Source organism: Microtus ochrogaster, chromosome 8 (genome assembly GCF_000317375.1).
Source record: "Microtus ochrogaster isolate Prairie Vole_2 chromosome 8, MicOch1.0, whole genome shotgun sequence".
NCBI classification, from domain to species: domain Eukaryota; kingdom Metazoa; phylum Chordata; class Mammalia; order Rodentia; family Cricetidae; genus Microtus; species Microtus ochrogaster.
This window is the reverse complement of record NC_022015.1, coordinates 32,073,269-32,092,005: the sequence shown is the minus strand read 5'-3', so window position 1 is coordinate 32,092,005 and position 18,737 is coordinate 32,073,269. Positions and strand designations below refer to the sequence as shown.

Genomic DNA, 18,737 nt, shown 5'->3' with positions numbered 1-18,737 from the left:
TTTTTGGGTCTGGCTTACCTCACTCAGGATAGTGTTTTCTATTTCCATCCATTTGCATGCAAAATTCAAGAAGTCCTTGTTTTTTACTGCTAAGTCTGACTACACTTCTTTACCTCTGTTTTCATTCTACGCTTTGCCAAAACCACCTTATCCCAGTAAAAGTGTAACAAAAAATCTCCCAAGTCTTTAGGGAAAGATTTTATTTTTAATTTATTTATTCATTATGTGTACAACATTCTGCTTCCATGTATACCCACACACCAGAAGAGGGCACCAGGTCTCATTACAGATAGTTGTGAGCCATCATGTGGTTGCTGGGAATTGAACTCAGGACCTCTGGAAGAGCAGTCAGTGCTCTTAACCTCTGAGCCATCTCTCCAGCCCTGGGTTTTGAGACAGGGGACTTCTGTGTAGCTCTGGCTGTCCTAGAACTTGCTCTGTAGACCAAACTTGTCTCCCCAGTGCTGGGATTAAAGGCATGCACCACCACTACCTGGCTGATGAAATATTTTTAACGTTTTATACATATGAAAAAACTGGGGAACAGAAAACAAGACAGACACAAACGTGAACCCTTCTCATAATACAGCGTAGTGTTAAGTGAACAAGGAACACACAGCCCTCTCTGACATCACATACAATGCAGAAGGCAGTACCCCATTGGAGCAGAACAGAGCAGGCTTCAGGATGAACAGAGGGATCAAGGCTGGCTCCAGCATGCTTTCCCTCAAAGCCTCTATGGTCCTGACTACATCATTTAGGAAGATCCCATTTCAGGGTCCAGGGTGACTTTCGGGCCTACTCCTGAGAAAGGCTTCCTGGATAAGAAATGCAATATAACACGAGGTAACGGGTCCTGTTTGGACTGGAGGAGCCCAAATCTCTTGAACTGCCGTCCCAAGAGATGGCCACCCTCTGACCAGAGATTGAGTAGTGGCACACAGGTGATAGAGCTGTGCCTCTACTGACCGTGAGCAGGGGCCCACACCACTCATGGACCCCAACTGAACAGAACTTGAAAGCCCCCCCCCCCCAACTTCTGTCACTCTCCTGGGGCATTCTACTGTAGCAAACATTTCCATGTTTGTTTGTTTTTTCTTTTTTTTTTTTTTTTTTTGTTTTTTTTTTTTTTTTTTCGAGACAGGGTTTCTCTGTGGTTTTGGAGCCTGTCCTGGAACTAGCTCTTGTAGACCAGGCTGGTCTCGAACTCACAGAGATCCTCCTGCCTCTGCCTCCCGAGTGCTGGGATTAAAGGCGTGCGCCACCACCGCCCGGCTGTTTTTTCTTTTTTCTTAAAGAGACAAAACATTGTTTGAGTTGGATGAACAATGGCAGCCTGGGGAATGTTAGCTGACAAAGGAACCCAGTGACAGAACCCTAGCTGGCCATCGGCTGCAGCCCTGCTGCAGATGAGCCCCACCAGACATCAGTGACAACGGGTCCTGCTAAGACACCATCAATGGTCGCTGACTGAGACAAATTGCACTAGAACTCAGTGACCAAGGGGAATGCATGACACACACACTGCCAGCAAGGCCCTTCTGCAGATCTGGTGATGAAGGGTCCTGGTGGAAATCAGTAAGAATGTGTCACAAGGCCTGGATCAGCCATGGAGGAGACGTCAGCGTGACTGCAGGGGACAAGCTTGCTACCCTGAAAAGGATCAAGACTGGTGTCTTACTTTTCTACTACTGTGAAAAGACACCTGGATCAAGGCAACTTATGAAAGGAAGAGTTTATTTGGTGCTTGCTTACAGTTTCAGTGGGTTAGTCCATGGCTGTCATGGTGGGGACATGGTGGCAGGAAGGCAGGCAGCCAAGGCACTGGAACAGTGGTTGGAAGCTTGCATGTTGAGACAACCATGGAGCAGAAAGAGAGCTAACTGAGAGGGGTGTGAGCTTTTGAAACCTCAAAGCCCAGCCCTAGAGATACCTCCTCCAACAAGGCTACATATTCTAACCCTTCCCAAACAGTTCCACTAACTGTAGACCAAGCATGAAAATATATGAACCCATGGAGCCCATTCTCATTCAAACTGCCACAGCTGGGTAACTATGAACCCACACAAGCTGCTCAGAGAAAGGTACAACATCGCTTTGTGGTATCTTTGTCCCGAAAACAAATCTCACCTAAATCCGATGAAATCAGATGGAGATACAATTGTTCAGCACTATCCCAAGGCATCAGGTCAAGGAAGATGTAGTGAGACAGAGCCACCCAGCCAGAGCACACCAGGGAACATGAATGCTAGGTGACAAGAGGACCCTACCAGAGAAGTTTGTGAGGTGCAGTCTTCCTTTGGGTCCTCATATTGCAGCACCAGGCATGCCTATTCTGACTACTGCTCTGTGATCTGGGAAGATATCAACAGCAGACGAAGGGAGGAAGGGACATATGGATTCTGTACTGATGTCCTAACTTTACTATAAATTCTAAAATTAGGGTTTTGTTTGTTTTAAAGATTTGAACTGTGCACACTGACTTCACTTGCAGGCCAGCATAGTTTGGTCAGAACAGCCTGTGCAAAATCTTAGGATCTATAGACCTAACCAATGGCTTGATTTTTTTTTAAAGATTTATTTATTTATTATGTATACAGTGTTCTGCCTGCATGTACACCTGCAGGTCAGAAGAGGGCACCAGATCTCATTACAGATAGTTGTGAGCCATCATGTGGTTGCTGGGAATTGAACTCAGGACCTTTGGAAGAGCAGCCAGTGCTCTTAACCTCTGAGCCATCTTTCCAGCCCCCAATGGCTTGATTAACAAGGAACTTTTTCTTTTTGTTTTTTTTGGCACAGGGTTTCTCTGTATAGCTCTGGCTGTCCTGGAACTCGCTTTGAAAACCAGGTCGGCCTGGAACTCTACAGAGATTCATCCACCTCCTAAGTGCAGGGATTAAAGAAGCACTCGGCCTGTACAAGTATGCCAGGCACATTCTGGAGGAGCAGTCAGTTCCCTGGTGCTGACCGCTCCCTGTGCCCTACTGGACCATGACCTGCAAGTGGACTGGGAGGAATTCAGAAGGGGTGCTACACAAGCATTCTGTGAAACACAGCCTGGGGGGGCGACCCTGGGGTCAGGGATAGCTTGTAAGGCTGCTGTTCTTTAGGTCCCAAGGTGACTGGCATGAGAGCGTGCAGAGTTTACAGGATGACGCCCACAACATAGTTCAACCTAGTGGTGTGTGATCATTCTCCCTCAAGTCCTTCCTATTTCCTCTTGGAACATCAAGTCCTTCAGATGGAGCCAGTAGTCAGTGGGCAGGGGGCAACCTCAAAGGCCAGGTCCGGCACACAGAGGCTTCGGCCACAGTGCCACAGGGTGGGGGCTATGTGCAGCATCACCGACTTAGAGGGATGGCCCAGACACTGTGTGTGAGCCCCACTGAGCTCGCACACGAGGCCAGAGCCACCTGGTCTGCCACGTACCATGTTCCTATGTGGTGGCTGGAATTTATTGACCTCCCTCCTGCTCCTCATCAGCTGGGTCTGCTCTCTCCACTCCTGCAAAGTCCTCTTGTCTCTGGAGAAAAAGCACGGTCACATTAAAGTCACAAGCCAGATGTTACTTCAAGCAGAGCTCTCAAGATCTGCTGTCATTTCAGCTTACAAAGCCTTCTCCCATCGACCTGTCCTTAGAGCTAGTGGGAGGCTGGGAGTATCCTCCATTTCCTAACCCCTCCCTTCTGCTGGGCTTCTTCCAGCCACTTTGAGCAGAGACAGGGTAGACAGATTCCAACTGAGACCCCTGGACTTGGGTTGTACTTCCTGCTGTAGGCTGATACTTTGCTGTGTCAGCCAAGTTCCCCAAGTTCCCTACTGGCCAGGAAGGAACCAGCTAGGCTGCAGACCCTGCTCAGAATCATGGCAGCTTCTCACAAGGATGCTAGTCTAAATAGTGTATATCTTCCATCTTGTTCAACCTCAGGGACCAAGTGAGCCTCTAGGGATAGTGTTCACAAGATCCAGAGAGGCAGAGATACAAAGAAGCCTTGCTATATTAAAACCACCTCTGCTGCCCCAAGTCCACCTGCCTGTTGGCACCAACTTTTGCCATCGGCTCCAGTGGCTGGAGCCCCAAATCCTGTTCCAGATCAGCTTCTTCTTGCCCTCCTTAGAGACACCTATGCACTGGCTCATACTTACCCTGCCTGGGCCTCCTCATCTCTCTTCTGAACTATCTCCTGTCTAGATACCAAGGTTCCCTGGGTTCCAATATGGGGTACAGAGCTGAGTCCTCCCCTATACTTCCTGCCTAGATGGCCCACATCCCCAGCTCCCAGTGTTCAGACATGCTCCAAATTGTCCACTTGCTCCTGGACAAAGGATTCTATTTACTTAGCCACCTCTCCATCACAAGGAGCAGAAGGGATCTGCTCACCCTACACGAAGCTCCTAATTGGGGAAGTGAGAGCCCCCATAGCTGCTCAGCAAGGGACCACAACAGAGGTAGGACAATGGAGATAATTCACTGGTTCTTTGTACACAAGGCACGTTCTCAACAACGGTGAGTGACCCGCTATGGAAGAAGACAACAGGGTTGACTACAGGGTGTCTGGTATGATGCTGGCATGGGCTAGCACAGATGCTGCTTGTGAGCAGCCTGTCCTCATCAGAGCCCAGACAAACAGAGGCAGAATTCCTGATTGTGGCCTTAGGAGGTTTATTTATAGCCAGGCTTCAGAAGGGAGGAGTGAGAGGCTTCAAATATCTAAACCTGATGTGATCCCAGATCCTGACAGGACAGGGGAAGAACAGTAAGGAACACAAAACGGGAGAGAAGTCAAAGGCATCATGTGGGATATGACTAGGGAGCTCGCAGTGGCTATGGACATGGGGAGTTGACCCTGGCTTTCAGTACCCTGCACAGCTCCACTGGGATCCCCCACTGTCCAAACCCAACCATGAAGCTTGGGCTACTGTGGTACTGTGGATGTGGTCCACACTGACTGGCTGCAGGGGGCCCATGACAGGACACAGCTGGCTTGTTAGTGGAGCTGTAGGGCAAAGGAGAATAGTTGTTGAGAATGGGATAGGTGACAAGCAGGTTGCATGAAACCAAGGGTAGGAAGTGTGACATTGTGCCACCAACATGAGGGAAGCTAACAGGTGACCAGTCTGACAACATTCCTTAGATATGATGGCAGGTCCTAGGGATGGGCAGGGGAGGAGAAAGGCACTTGAGTGGGTGGTAAGGTGGGTGGGGCCTTGAAAAGCAGGCGGGGGACAGTACACTGCCCAAAGGATGCCCATGAACTACCACTCTGTGCAAGTCCAAGGAGAAGTCTCTGAACTGCTAAGCAAGAGTTGGGGCTTTTCAAAAACGACAGGCCATACAAAGGGTATGAGGGCTTCCAAACAAGGCAAGGAGAATAGAAGCTATCAGGCCTCTTCTGAGACTGGAGACAATATCACACCCACATAGTTGGCCACTGGGCCCCCAGTCCTGACGTCATCCATCCCAGGCGTACCTCCTCCGCTGCTCCAGCACTGTCTCCTTTTCTTGGAGTTCCCGGAGAGTCGCCATATGACTGTCATCCAGCCTTTTCGTACGCACTGTGTTTTGGTACACTGAAGGGAGGTTGGGCAAGATTCCTTTGAAGGAGGTGGACTTCTTTCTAAAATCACACAATGATTATAGCTGAAAATGTAACTTTATGATGGTCCCTCCCACCTGTGGGAGATACAGTGCTGAGCACGTGCAGATTTAAAGGGTTATGGCTTAAGATCTTGACTCCAAAAAACTAAAACCAAGATCCCAGCTGCTACCCAGTGAATAACAGAAAAGCTTCAAAGCAGGCCTGGTGGGTGCACTGGATACTAAACAGTCAGTGGTCCCAGCTATAGCAATCCAGGGGAAGCATCAGTACTGATCCATTTCAGCAGAAGATGCTGTCCTCCAGATGCCCACCAGCTACTGAGCTCAAGTCCATAGGAACGGACATCTTGAAATCACTCCTAGAAGGCGACACAGTATCAGCAGGGAACCAGAGGGAGTGTGGCCACACACTGAATGCCCCAAGCTCTCAAGTCACATCAGTCTCCCAGGGCTGAGATCTGGTATCTACGTCTCACAGAGAGACAGACCTACGAAGTACTCCTAGAGAGTGGCCATGACTGCTGGAGTAAATTATCATTATTATTCATCGCGACAGTGTAAGAGAGGAAAGAGGCTTCCAAACAGCAGAGTAGATGCTACTGTTCTCTGCCTGGGACTTCGCGATGAGAACATTCCAGCAGTCCCAGCCACCAGGACTACAGGCTACGGTGCAGAGGGCCAAAAACAAAAACAAAAACAAAAACAAAAACAAAAACAAAAACAACTCTAAAACTTCCTGGCTGCAACATGCATGAATGCTTTAAGGTGTAGATGACTGTTCGAGCCCAGGAACAGCAGAGACAGTGCAGGGGGACAATGTGAGGACCTGAGCTTGACTCCCAGGCATTCATGTAGAAACCTAGAGTAGTGGCACACCTGCTGCCCCAGCACTGTGGGGCCAGAGGCAGAGATGGATGGATCCTAGGGGCTTGCTGACCAGATAAACTAACAGAAATATCAAGCTCCAGGTTCAGTCAGAGACCCTGTCTCAAAGATGGAGAGTGAGACATTTGAAGTCACTCTCTAGCCTCCATACTGTACACATGGGCAAGTACATCCATACCTATGCACACGGCCCACATACACATATCCAAAACCACAGTGTAGTTAAAGGGCCAGCTGTTTGTCATCTTCAGACGCCCCAGCTCTTGTGGATATCTTCCCAAATGTTCAGACAAGAGTTTAAACTACTGGTTATTGTCAGCTCTAAGGCTCCGTCACCCTCAGGAGCCCATTACTGATTCCTGAGATATGATGGCACATCTCATTTCCATCCTCTATACATGAGCACCACACATACTCAGCACACACACCTGCTGCATGTGCACACGTTACATACCACACCGGAGCTGAATTTCCTCTACGTGGCCTACTCTGCCAAGTGTGTTCTGTGACACTGGTCTGTTCTGGTCCTATACTCAGGTCTTATTCAACATACCTACTCTATTTATTCTATATTTATTCTAAAATAATGGATTTAGAAAGTGGACCTTGTGTTTCAGACGACTGTGAAATAGCTTTACAGCTCTGGGAGATCAGGCAAGTCTGCCTTAGCGCTGCCTTACCTGCCTGTGGGTACTGGCTTCCGGTGCCTTTTCTCCTTGGCATTTAGTGCTGCCTTAAGATTTGGAGGCAGCTCAACAGCCAAGAGCTTCTTCTCCAGAACATCCACCTTTTCGTTCTCCACGATCTCCTGCCTCAGCTTCCAGAAGCGCTTGATCTCCTCCTCACTGGGCCAGTTCTCGGAGGAGGTGCTGGATTTGCGGAGCTCACTCAGGTCTAGCCTGTCCATAGGCGGGAAGAAGTCAGCCTTCTCCTTCACCGCGGCTGCCTCGTGGCTTGGGACATTAAGGCCTTTCTCACTGGACGTGCTTCTATGGGGCTGAGGCAGCACAGGGTATGGAAGGTCACTGAAGACCATCTTAATGGCCGAGACTTCTGGTGGAGTAAACGGCATGTTAGATCTTGTGGGGGGGGGGGCAGTCTTCACAGTCAGCTTGTCTGGACCTGGAATCACCTTGGAGACACACTTCTGTCACAATGAGAGCATTTCCAGAGATGTTTAACTAGGAGGGGAGATTCACCCTGGATGTGGGGGGCACAATCCTATGAGTTGGGGACCTGATTGAATTTAAAAACGTGAGCTCAGCACCAGCCTTCATCTCTCTCTGCTTCTTGACCACAGACACACTGTGACCAGCTGCTTCATGTACCTGTTGCTGTAACTCCTCCAAATGGACTGTATCTTCTCAAACCTGGAGCCAGAATAGCCTTTATCCTTAGTCCTCAGGCATTCTGTCACACCAAAAGGAGAAGCTGGCAGCAACAGTAGCTGTAGTCAACACTACTCTCCAGTATCACCTAGCAGCCAAGGCCACAGCCTTTGTGCCTTTGCTGAGATGTCTGGAAGGGAGGGAGGGAGTCCACTCAGGTCAGGACTAGCTGGACCCCACAGGCTACCACAGAGCAGCAGCTGCCGGGCAGCCATGGACACACTGAAGATCCCTGAGCTCCTGAGCCTTCTCCACCTCTGGTATCTTTTAGCCTATGTGCATGAGGCAATTTTGCTACCCTTGTGAACATTCCTGCTCCCCTCACCCAAGATATCTTGAGTCTTTATTTCCAATTAAAGGCTATACCATGTGCCTGCTGTTCTTTGGCGATGTTTTGCTGACTTTTAGAGATTTTAGTTCTGTGTGAACTATTGAGAAAAGATAAGTGCTGAGTCAGCGTGGCTCCCTCCCACTAGGGACAGAGGCTCCACACCACAAGCCAGGAAGTGCAGGACTGGACAGAACCGGGCCTCAGCATCTAACATCTGATCTTAAATGCCAAACATCTTGGCCACTCTGACTATGTTGGTAACCCCCTCCTTACATTTGGGTAAAACACACAGCAGGGGTGAATTCCAGTCACAAACTTTACTGCAGAGCCAGGGTGTCACACAGACTCCCGTCATCTGTTATGTCATGGTGGACCTGCATCCCCACAGCTGGGCCAGAGACACTTCTTGCATCATCTCCAGGCCAGACCCAAGCTGTCTGGGACATATTGTGTATTCACCCTCCTATGCTCTTGCACCTCTCCAGTGTGGAGCAGAGCTTGACCTCCTCCTGATGGCATGCTCACTTCTCGACAGCACAGATTAACTGCCAGGATGCTTCTTTTCCACTGGGGTCTGACACGTACGTCTTTTAGTGCCCATGTGCCCAGGTGTTGCCCCGAGTCCCTGCCCCCAATCCCTAGCACAGTGGTGGCTGCATCCAGACTCTCACTCCGGCCTCTCAGTCACCCATAATCCCTTGCTCACTCCTGCTCCTGCCAGGGATGAAGAGCTTTCCACATTGCCTCTCTTCTCTTAGCCTGTCGACCTGTCCTTCAGGGGCTTAGGATGCCATTGCAACCTCTCAGAGCCTGCTACATGCTGCCTTTCCCTAAATTATGTGCCTTTACAATGCCAGTCTAAGATACTGCAGTTAGATGTCCATGAAGATGAACCCTCAGCTAGGTCCCCATGCAGGCACAGGAACCCTTGTGACTCAGCACCAGCACTCTGTAAGCTGTCCTGTACAAAAGTCTCCTAGGAGCTTGCTAAAGTGCAGCCCCTCACCCTCCCTGGCTGCCCAATGCCACTCTCAAGTTTCCTGGGACACCTCCAAAACCATCCACAGGCCCTTGAGTCCCTGTCTCAGAGTTGATTCTGGAGACACAAACTAAGTCCTTTTATGAACATGACTGTTTTAAGACATCACAACCCAGGACATTTATGATGGGTCAAGGCAAAGACTGGGTCACCATTTCCCTTCCCTCCCTTCTTCTCTGGCTGGTCAATATGTTGACAAAATGGGACAGTTTAGTAAGTATCCTACAGAGGTACACCATGCTTACTAAGCTAGTTCCTGGCATCTAGGAAGGAACACGATATGCCTCATGGAGCTTTTTACAAAGCTGTCTGGAGTAGCACAAGGACCCCCAAAGTAGCTGCTTGCTAGTGGCTGGGGTGAAGACTGCCACAGCCGGCTTCTCCCATGAACTTTTACCACATCTACCCAGACAGGTGTGACTGTTCAGAGTGAACTTGAGCCAGGGAAAGGCATGGCATCTGAGCCAGTGTAGGGGCTGGCATTTGCCATGTGAGCCCCACAGAGGTTGGAGAAGCAGCTCTCCTGGTTCTGATCCACACCTTGCAGTTTCATCAAGTCATAGAAGTCTCTACAAACCCGAGGGGACTCACCTCCAGGGAAGGCATTCTCCACTGAGCAGATCCGTAGGAAGGTCAGGATGGCTACCAAGCCTTTCTGCACGATCAGGTGAGGTGGGAATTCCAGAGGGCAGTGTCTCAGGTTCAGCGCCTTCAGTGTAGTGACCTGCCCTGCAGCAGAGGGGGGAGCGTCAGTACCCTGCCTGCTTCTTAGAGGGCAGCCCGGGAGGGAGAGCAGAGCAGAGGAGGTGACAGACACCTGAGGTTTTCTTTTAAGAACTCTGCAGGTGGGGCTGGCCAGATGGCCTGATGACTGGAGTTCCATCCCCGGGCCCACCTAGTTGAAAGAGAGAACTCACTCCTGTGAGTTGTCCTCTGACTGCCGCACTCATGCCAGGATAAAACTGCACCCTCACGAAATAAATAAATGTAATAAAAATTGTGAGCAAAACTCTTCAGGGGAGACAGATAATTGATGATAATAAAAGCAAGCCAAACAACAGCAACCTTCAAGTCAAATTCGTAGCAGAGGGGCTGGAGAGATGGCTCAGTGGTTAAGAGCATTGCCTGCTCTTCCAAAGGTCCTGAGTTCAATTCCCAGCAACCACATGGTGGCTCACAACCATCTGTAATGGGGTCTGGTGCCCTCTTCTGGCCTTCAGGCATACAGACAGAATATTGTATACATAATAAATAAATAAATATTAAAAAAAACATTCCAATAAAAAAAAAACAAATTCGTAGCAGAAAGCGGCTACATTACCAAAAATGTCCCTTTGTAACATATAGGCTATATGAACTATTAAAAAAAATAGGAGCTGTACTGAGGAGACAGGTGTTACAGTCACCGTCCTCAGGCAGCCCAGATGCCAGGATTAGCAAACAAAGGCTTTAGCAGCCATTACAAATACAGCCAAGGAAATGAAAAGTAGCGATGCCTAGCTAATTTGAGGAGAATATAACAAAATACCTAAACAAATAGGAAAGCTAATGAAACAAAGAATCAAAAACTACCAACAGGTTTAGAATTGAACATGGCAATCATTGCAGCAAAAAGTCTAGCAGAGGAACTCAGCCATGGGTATTAGATGGAGCAGGGATGCAGCTAAGTTGGTAGAGCTCTTGCCTAGCTCTGGGTTCCATGCCAGGCATAAACTGGGATGGTGGCACATGCCTGAGATTCCAGGTAGAATCAAGGATATCTCGAGCTCAACTGGGGAGTTCAAGGCCAGCTTGGGTTACAAAAGACTGTGTCAAAAGAGGGAAGAGGAGAAGGAAGAGATGGGGAGATGGGAGAAGGTGATTGACATCCATCATTCATTCCTTCATTCTTTTGTTTCCATGGAGATGGTTCCACTCCATTGTTGCCCAGGCTGGCCTAGATTTCACTATTTAACTCAGGTTGTTTTCACACGCAGCAGTCCTCCTGTCTCATAGCCCAAGTGCTGGGGTTACAGGCTTGAGTCTCCAAACCTCGTTGAATTGACAAAGTATAAGAATGTCCTAGGGCTCCACTTCCCACCCCAGTCTCAAGCCTAGGTGAAATCCAGCCATCATCTTCTAGATTTGCTCCCGTATATATACCCTTTGGGGCACCTCCCCCACACTCCCACTTCTAGATGGGCTTCACGGCCAAGTGATGTTGAGAAGAAAGACTGAGGGAAGTCAAAGATGGCTGTCCACCTTTTTGAAAACACACAGTGTTTTAGTGATAGAATGACACTGAGCACTGTCACCTGCTTACTGAGAGCATGTGACGTGGTAAGCAGCTATCATGAAGTCACTCCTGTCTGCCTGCTGCTTCCGTTCCCTTCTGGCTGAGGGTGCTCAAACTTCCTGCATTTTAGTAACTGCGAGTGGGCTGCATACAGCCGACTCCTCATTTGTATCTGGCCTGATAGTCTCTGCCTTTTAAACGGCAAAGCATCACGCACCACAGAAAGCCAGCTGGAGAATCTCTAGTTGCGTATAATCTAAGCAGCAAGCTATGACAGCTATTCCTCATAATTAACTGGGGTGATTTGGAATCACCTAGGAGACGCGCCTCTGGCGCATCTTTGAAGTGTCTCCAGAGAGGTTTCACTAAGGGGAAAGGGAACCTGAACATGAGTGGCATCATCCCATAGATCAAGGTAAAAAGCAGAAAGCCATGTGCAGCAGCATTCTGTGCTTTCTGCTTCCTGACCTGTCCCAGCTGCATATCCTGTCCCAGTGAACTCTGTAATACCTTCTGTGACGTGAGCCAAAGCAAATCCACCTTCAAGCTGTTCTGGTCAGAGCAGTGAAGAAAATAACTTTAACATAGCCCATGGGTGAATCGCACCAGAAGACACGTGGCCTTGAATGACACGGTGAAGGCAGTGTTTAGGACAGAGTGCAGCTCAAATTTGTTAGAAAAGAGATCTGAAATCAAACTCCAAGTTTTCAACTCAACTCAACAAAGATGGGAGGCGAGCAAATCAAATTCAAACAGACAAAGATAAGAGAAAGCAGAAACCAAGACAAATCAGTTTGTAAGGAGGAAATGAGTGTCTTCCTCATTTATAGCAGAGAAAACACACACAATGGCCCCTCACATCCTCTCGGGCCTCAGAAGCACATGTGAGTTAAAGAATCAAGTAACCGAGTTCAAGTCCTAAGGAGGGCACTGAACCCAAGCAGCTAAGACTCAAGCCTGGCTCCCACGGAGAGCAAAGCCGCATGCCGGCAGCACGCAGCGTTGTATGACCAGGTTTTCTTAGGTTGTGTGCAAAATGCAAATCTGTCTGGTCTTGGCATCGACAACACACGTGAGTGCTAACAACTCCTTTGCCCGAGAACAGGCATGAGCTCTAGAAGGGCTGTGGAGACGGCCCTCTGGACATGCCTGTGGGCGAGTGTTGTGGTAAGGTTAAACAGAAGAGAAAGACCCAGCCACTGTGGGTAGCACAGTCACCAGGCTGGGATCCTGAGCTGTAGAAAAGGGAAAAATGAGCTGGGCACCAGCACTTGCTCCTTTCTGCACACCCCTGCCATCTTCAGTTGGCCACCATGAACCTTTGAGCTGTGAGCCCAAACAAACCTTTCCTCCCTTAGACTGTTTCGTCACGGTGCCTTACCACAGCAACTGGAGAAGGAACTAACAAACACCTCGCTGCCTCCCTTCCTCCATCATGCCTCTCCCCTCCATCACAAGCCCCGGACTTCAAAGCATTGAAATCCACCTTTCACTTTGTTGTGGTACTTACCTAGCTCAATGGGTAACGTTTTGATAGGATTTCTTTCTAAAAGCAAAGTTTTCAAATGTCTTTAAAAGAAAACAACAACAAAATACTTTAGAAAACAGAAGATTAAATGACCACCTGTAAAATATTGTGTCAAAAGGCCTCATTTTTCCTTTCTTGGTTGTGGATATCCTAACACACACACGCACTATGTACCATTAGCAAGCATCTCAGATCTGGAGCACAGCAGGAGAGCTACACTGCACTCTGTCCTTCACCTATACTGGTTGTTTTTTCATTTGTTTTTGTCAAGACAGGGTTTCTATGCATAGCCCTGGCTGTCCTAGAACTAACTGTAGACCAGGCTGGTCTCAAACTCATAGAGGTATGCCTGCCTCTGCCTCCCGAGTGTTGAGATTATCATAATCCTTAAGACTGTATCCATTATTAATTTATTGCTTTCTTCTTCTCTTTACTAGGACCCTTGGCTGAAATCTGGCACAAGGTCTCAGATGGCTTATTCCTTCATGTGCTGTCTACTTGAAGATAGAGTCTATCTCATGGCTATCTCAGGGCTAGCAGAAGGCAGGGCTTTGGGCCTGAGCTACACCTAGAGACTCTGAATGATGCTGAAACCATTGCCCTCTGGACTGATGGGCTCACAGTGACCATATCTGATTGGGCCTGAAACAAAGAGAAGGCGTGCTTGGGCGGGGGGGCACTGCAGCCTCAGCACCCAGGTAAGGCTCATGTCTGCTGACTTCATCGTTCTCCACAGTGTACTTTCTCAGGAATTCTTATGCTTTGAAGTTTGTTTTTGAAACAGTTCTATTCTATGGCATGGTTGACCTTGCTATGCAGATCAGGGCAGTCCCAATTTTCAACAATCCTCTTGCCTCTACCTCTCCAGTGCTAAGATTACAGGTACATACCACATGTTGCCTTATTTGATATTTTTATGAAAAAACTTGTCTCTTTTGAAATATTATTTAAAAATGTTTTACGTGTATGCATGTTTTTATGGCCTATTTGTATGGACAGGCGCCATGTGCCCATGGAGGCCAGAAGAGGGTGTCAGATCTGTTGAACCTGGGAGATAGAGATGGTCATGAACGGCCCGTGTGGGCGTTTGCAGAGAACCTAACCTACTCCTCTGCAAGTGCAGCAAGCCCGTTCAACCACCAAACTGTCTCTTCTGCCCTAAGAAACTTAACATGATGTGTACAAAGCCGGTTATATGGGCCTTCCTGACTCAGCTCATCGGCTTGGTTGTGGTAACCTTTAAAACGCCTCATAAGGAAACAGGCAGCAGGGATGTGGCTGCTCTCTGTGAGCTGGTTGTGACTCAAGACAGGACACTCAGCAATGTGCCCCGGGCTTCTCCAGCACCAAAGCCAAAGGCATTCCAGTCCGTTTGGCTTGAGTTCTTTTAGAAGAATATTTATAATATTTAATATTTACCAAATATTAAGCTGAAAGTATGCAGGTGATTTCTACCTGATATAACAATATCCATATGGTGATAAACCTGTGTTGGTCTTGTATGTTCTATCACTAGTCAGACTGTCCTTGCTGCACCAGCTTACAACTGAGCAGACACCTGCCAGCTTCTAGCCTCCAGAGAACGAATCAGCATGCCTTGTTTTAATCTCTGCACCCACACTCACACATCCACACACAGTGGAGGGGGGGGGCTCTGACGGTACTATTGTTTTAAATATATTTTTTTAACTTTAAAGCCTTTAATGAGCCCACAATTACTTAAAATTTCTAATGAATATGTTTTAGCTCTTGAGCAAGTGGATCCAGTTTTAATGACATAATGGGTGTGAAATCAGAGACTCAATTATAAATTAAACAACGCAAAGCAGCTGGCTTTGGCTGTCAAAATCCAAGGATTCCAGATCTGAGAACTAAGCACTATTTGGTGGAAGAAACAGGAAGTGGACCCCTCAGCAGCAGACTTCATGTGACCTTAACCGTCAGGAACAACTACTCAACAGAATGAATGCTAACCACAAAATAATTTGTGGCCAAAACCACTCAGCTGTCCCAGCACAGAAGATGGTGTTCTTGTGAGGAAGAATGCAACTCTGTACAGGACACAGGCCCAGAAGACCGGGTGGCCTGGCCAGGAAGGTATAACTGGGTGGAAACAACCCAAAGATCCCAAGAGCCAGCTCTGCTGTGTCACCACCTGCTGGCCAGGCATGCGCTGCTGCCTCAAAAGTCCACCAGTCCATGCACGGCTTACCCTGCTGGTTCCAGGGTCTCCAGGACTCCACAGGAGGCTTCCTGGTGCATCCCCAGCTCAGATGTGTCAAAACTAGCTGCCTCCTGCTGACTGCTGAGGAGGAGCGTGGAGGGCAAGGGCAAGGCATTTGCTCTCACCATTATTTGTGCCGGGTGCTCACTCCCCACCCCCACACACTTTTTTTCTTTTTCTTTCTTTTGTTTTTGTTTTTCAAGACAGGATTTCTTTGTAGCTTTGGAACTTGACCTAGAACTAGCGCTTGTAGACCAGGCAGGCCTCAAATTCAGAGATCAGCCTGCCTCTGCCTCCCAAGTACTGGGATTAAAGGCACACACTACCACCACCCGGCTACAATATAGTTTGATCAGTACTTAACAAATGGTGCCCTCAGCGCAAGCAAGGCACCTCTGCAAACCTTATGCTGATGCACAGCGGATTGATGAGTTCCCTGGGAGGCTACATGGGAACTAGGTCAACCTTAGACACATCTGTTTTCTAGTCTGCTGTCAATGCCAATCCCAAAAGCTCTGAGGTCCCTTGAGGCCGGGCTACAGTCACTTGGCCAAGCCTCCTACATGGACCACTGCCCTGGCTGCCTGCCAACTCCTTCTACCCTTTGCCCCATAGCTTCCATCCTCAGGCAGTGATCTGGCGCCAAGTCTAATTCTATCCCTATCCGCGTCCAGTTCTTTCAAAGTTGAGAGCATAGATTTCCAAACCCTGAAGCCCTTCCTCAGTCTCGTCTCCTACCTTGTCCCTGACCCCTGGTAAGCTCTTGAGTACTTAGGGGACTTGTCTGCCCTTCCCTTTGCTCAGCTCTGTGAGGGGAGAGGAGGGTCTGAAGTGAGTAGCCTGGGCAGATCTAACAGAGTGGGGCGGTGGCACAGAGAGTAGACCCAGGTAAGGAGGCAGTGAGTCTGTGGCTGGGGTAGGGAGAGGAAGCCTGGTTGTCGAGGGTGGGCTGGACTGGGCTCCGCAATTGGGAGTTCTGGGAATCCCTGGGAAGCCAAGGGGCAGGAATGTGGGAAGATAGTCTATACTGCTTGCCTGGGGGTTTCTAGCTTTCCAAAACGGGGCAAAACTCTTCCCCAAGAGCCAGGGGGGATTCTCCAGGGCCCAAGGCAACGCCTGGCTGGGTTTTCATATAGCCAGGGTACTTTTGATCTCAGTCAGCTTTCCACAGCAGAGTCAGGGTGGAATCAGCTGTTCAGGAAGCAATGTGGACTTTCTAGCAGGGGCACCAAGGCTGCCATTTTCTACCATGTCAAAGAGCTCATCACAACACGATTAGCCACACCTGGGACGGCTGGCCACGGACCTGTGAGCTGTGTCTGAACCATCTGGATTTTTTATTTTGAGATGGCAATTCACTATGCAGCCTGAGTTGGCTCAGATTCACAATGATTTGCCTGCCTCTGCTTCCTAAGTGCCCAGCCCAGTTGAAGACGATCAACTTGCACATCCAAGGAGCAGACACTTACCTGTGAGAGCCAATCTCTGATGGAAGGGCCCTGATCTTGTTGTAACGGAGGTCCAGCCATGTCAGGTTGGGCAGCAACTGGAAGAAATCCTTTGGAATCTCACTGAGTGAATTCCTCTGCAGGTGTAATTGCTTCCACAGAAGGGGACCAGAGGATGCTTTATCAGCCAGTGAAATTTAAAACAGGATGTATCCAAAAACCATCTCCAAAAGGATTAAAACAACCACAACTACATGTCAAACAAAAAAAAGCTACTCTTAAAGAATATAAACAGTTGACACAAGAATCAGAGATTTAAAACCTAACACTGTCTTCCTTCTCCCTGGCCACACTCAGTACCATGCTCGCAGTGAACCCACTGAGCAAACAATAAGAGTCCTGCCTGACTCATTCCAAGTTGGCACTAAGGAGGAAGCTACGGGACACAGACACATTCTGCTGTGGCATGATCTGTGATGACCAGCCACACAGAAAGGAGCTATCACCCAGGTAGGAAGACATGATCCGTGAGGCCTGATTCGAGCCCTGAGAAACTGTCCCAACTTTGCTTGAAGCCACGGACAGCACTGGGACATTCAGCTCTCTGTGCACTCCCACAATGAAGGTGCACGTGCACCACCACCACCACCAACACCACCACCACCACCACCACCACCTGGATGATTTTTTTTTCCATAGAAATACATTCATAGCAACACCTGTCTTCTCAGGTATGAGTCTAGATTAGACCTAAAATACGCTGGAATTTCCTCCTTCCTTTCTGGATAAAGGCAATGGTTATCTCATCACTTAGCTGGACTCCTGAGAATGGAGAGCTTCACTTCTTAGCACTTCTTAGCGAGTGCCGTGTAGACAACAGTCGCCTGAGGAGGTGGGTCCCTGTAACTAAGAGAGCACTCCTGGAGGCTGCTAACAGCCAGGCACGAGCCAGGAGGACAGTGAATCTGAGGCCAGTTTGGGCGACCTAGCAAGATCCTGTCTACAAAACTCGAAGGGCAAGGGTGCTAGCTGGCTCGCATGTCTTGATAGCAGACATGCGCAGAGGGAATGAGCAGCTCACCTCAGTGCGCTGTTGTCCCTGACAAGGGCTCTGCGTGTGTTCCTGTGCCACCTTACAACAAACCACAGTACCATTTCTAGGTTCTAGATGAAGCCGAATGCAACGTAAGGGCATTCTGTGACACAAGGGCAGTGCCAGCCGTGCCAGCACTGCTGGGGACCCTCTATTCTTTCTGCCATCAACACTGCTTGCTCCAGAAAACTTGGGGACAATGCAATATTACTAGGAAGTGCCCTGAAGGAAGGCCTGACACAAAGGAAAGCAGTGTATATCAGCAAAGTCCGAGACAACGAGAGAAAGCTTCCGACTGTTTTCATAGTCCCCAGGCCCTGCAGAAGGACACGTGGTTTAAATCAGAGACCCACCTATTTGGACAATGGTCTCTCTACCCTGGCTGATCTCAGCCTGAGTGTTTCCCATGAAGAAACACACCCTGCAGGGTAGAGAAGGCTGCCCCATCCTGACACCTGGCTCTCTCTGTTGCCTGGCACCGCATCTCAGTTGCTCTTTGTTGTGGTCAGCCCGTGAAACCCCAGCTAACTCTCCCGCTCCTTCTACAATTCACCTCTCCTAACAAGAGGGACAAAAAGCCCAGTGCTGATTCTGCTTCTCGCTGCAGGCACTGTGTGCCGCACCCTCCCAGGAACGGGACACTTACTTGAAGGGTGGGAACTTTAAATAACTCTCCCAAATGGCACAGGCCTCTTTGACTCAGGTCTAAAACTGGTGAGGAAGAGATGACTCCCTCAAAAGCAGACTCATCAGTTTTGGAAAAGGAAGCAGGTATGCCCTTGGCAACAGCAGCATTCTCAGGATCATTGGCAGCCTCCTCCGTGTCCTCCATTGGATGCCCTCCAGTGGCCACAGCTCATCCTTCTTGGTATGGAGTCACCTGAAAACAGGAAGGGGGAGGGTCCTAGCAACCAGAAGTCACGG

At 48.9% G+C, this 18,737-nt stretch overlaps 1 protein-coding gene across 1 annotated transcript in view; it reads right to left on the bottom strand.

Annotated features, from left to right (window-relative positions):
* Lrrc27 (leucine rich repeat containing 27) overlaps positions 1-18,737 on the bottom strand; it is a 28,984-nt gene that overhangs the window by 9,003 nt on the left and 1,244 nt on the right. The window contains exons 2-8 of the mRNA XM_013347833.2: positions 18,460-18,693; positions 16,742-16,872; positions 13,031-13,089; positions 9,837-9,974; positions 7,168-7,540; positions 5,475-5,621; positions 3,433-3,526 (exon numbers count right to left, since the gene is read on the bottom strand). Coding sequence (XP_013203287.1) covers positions 3,433-3,526; positions 5,475-5,621; positions 7,168-7,540; positions 9,837-9,974; positions 13,031-13,089; positions 16,742-16,872; positions 18,460-18,645 — 1,128 coding nt within the window. The 5' untranslated portion in view covers positions 18,646-18,693. The remainder of the gene's footprint in view (positions 1-3,432; positions 3,527-5,474; positions 5,622-7,167; positions 7,541-9,836; positions 9,975-13,030; positions 13,090-16,741; positions 16,873-18,459; positions 18,694-18,737) is intronic.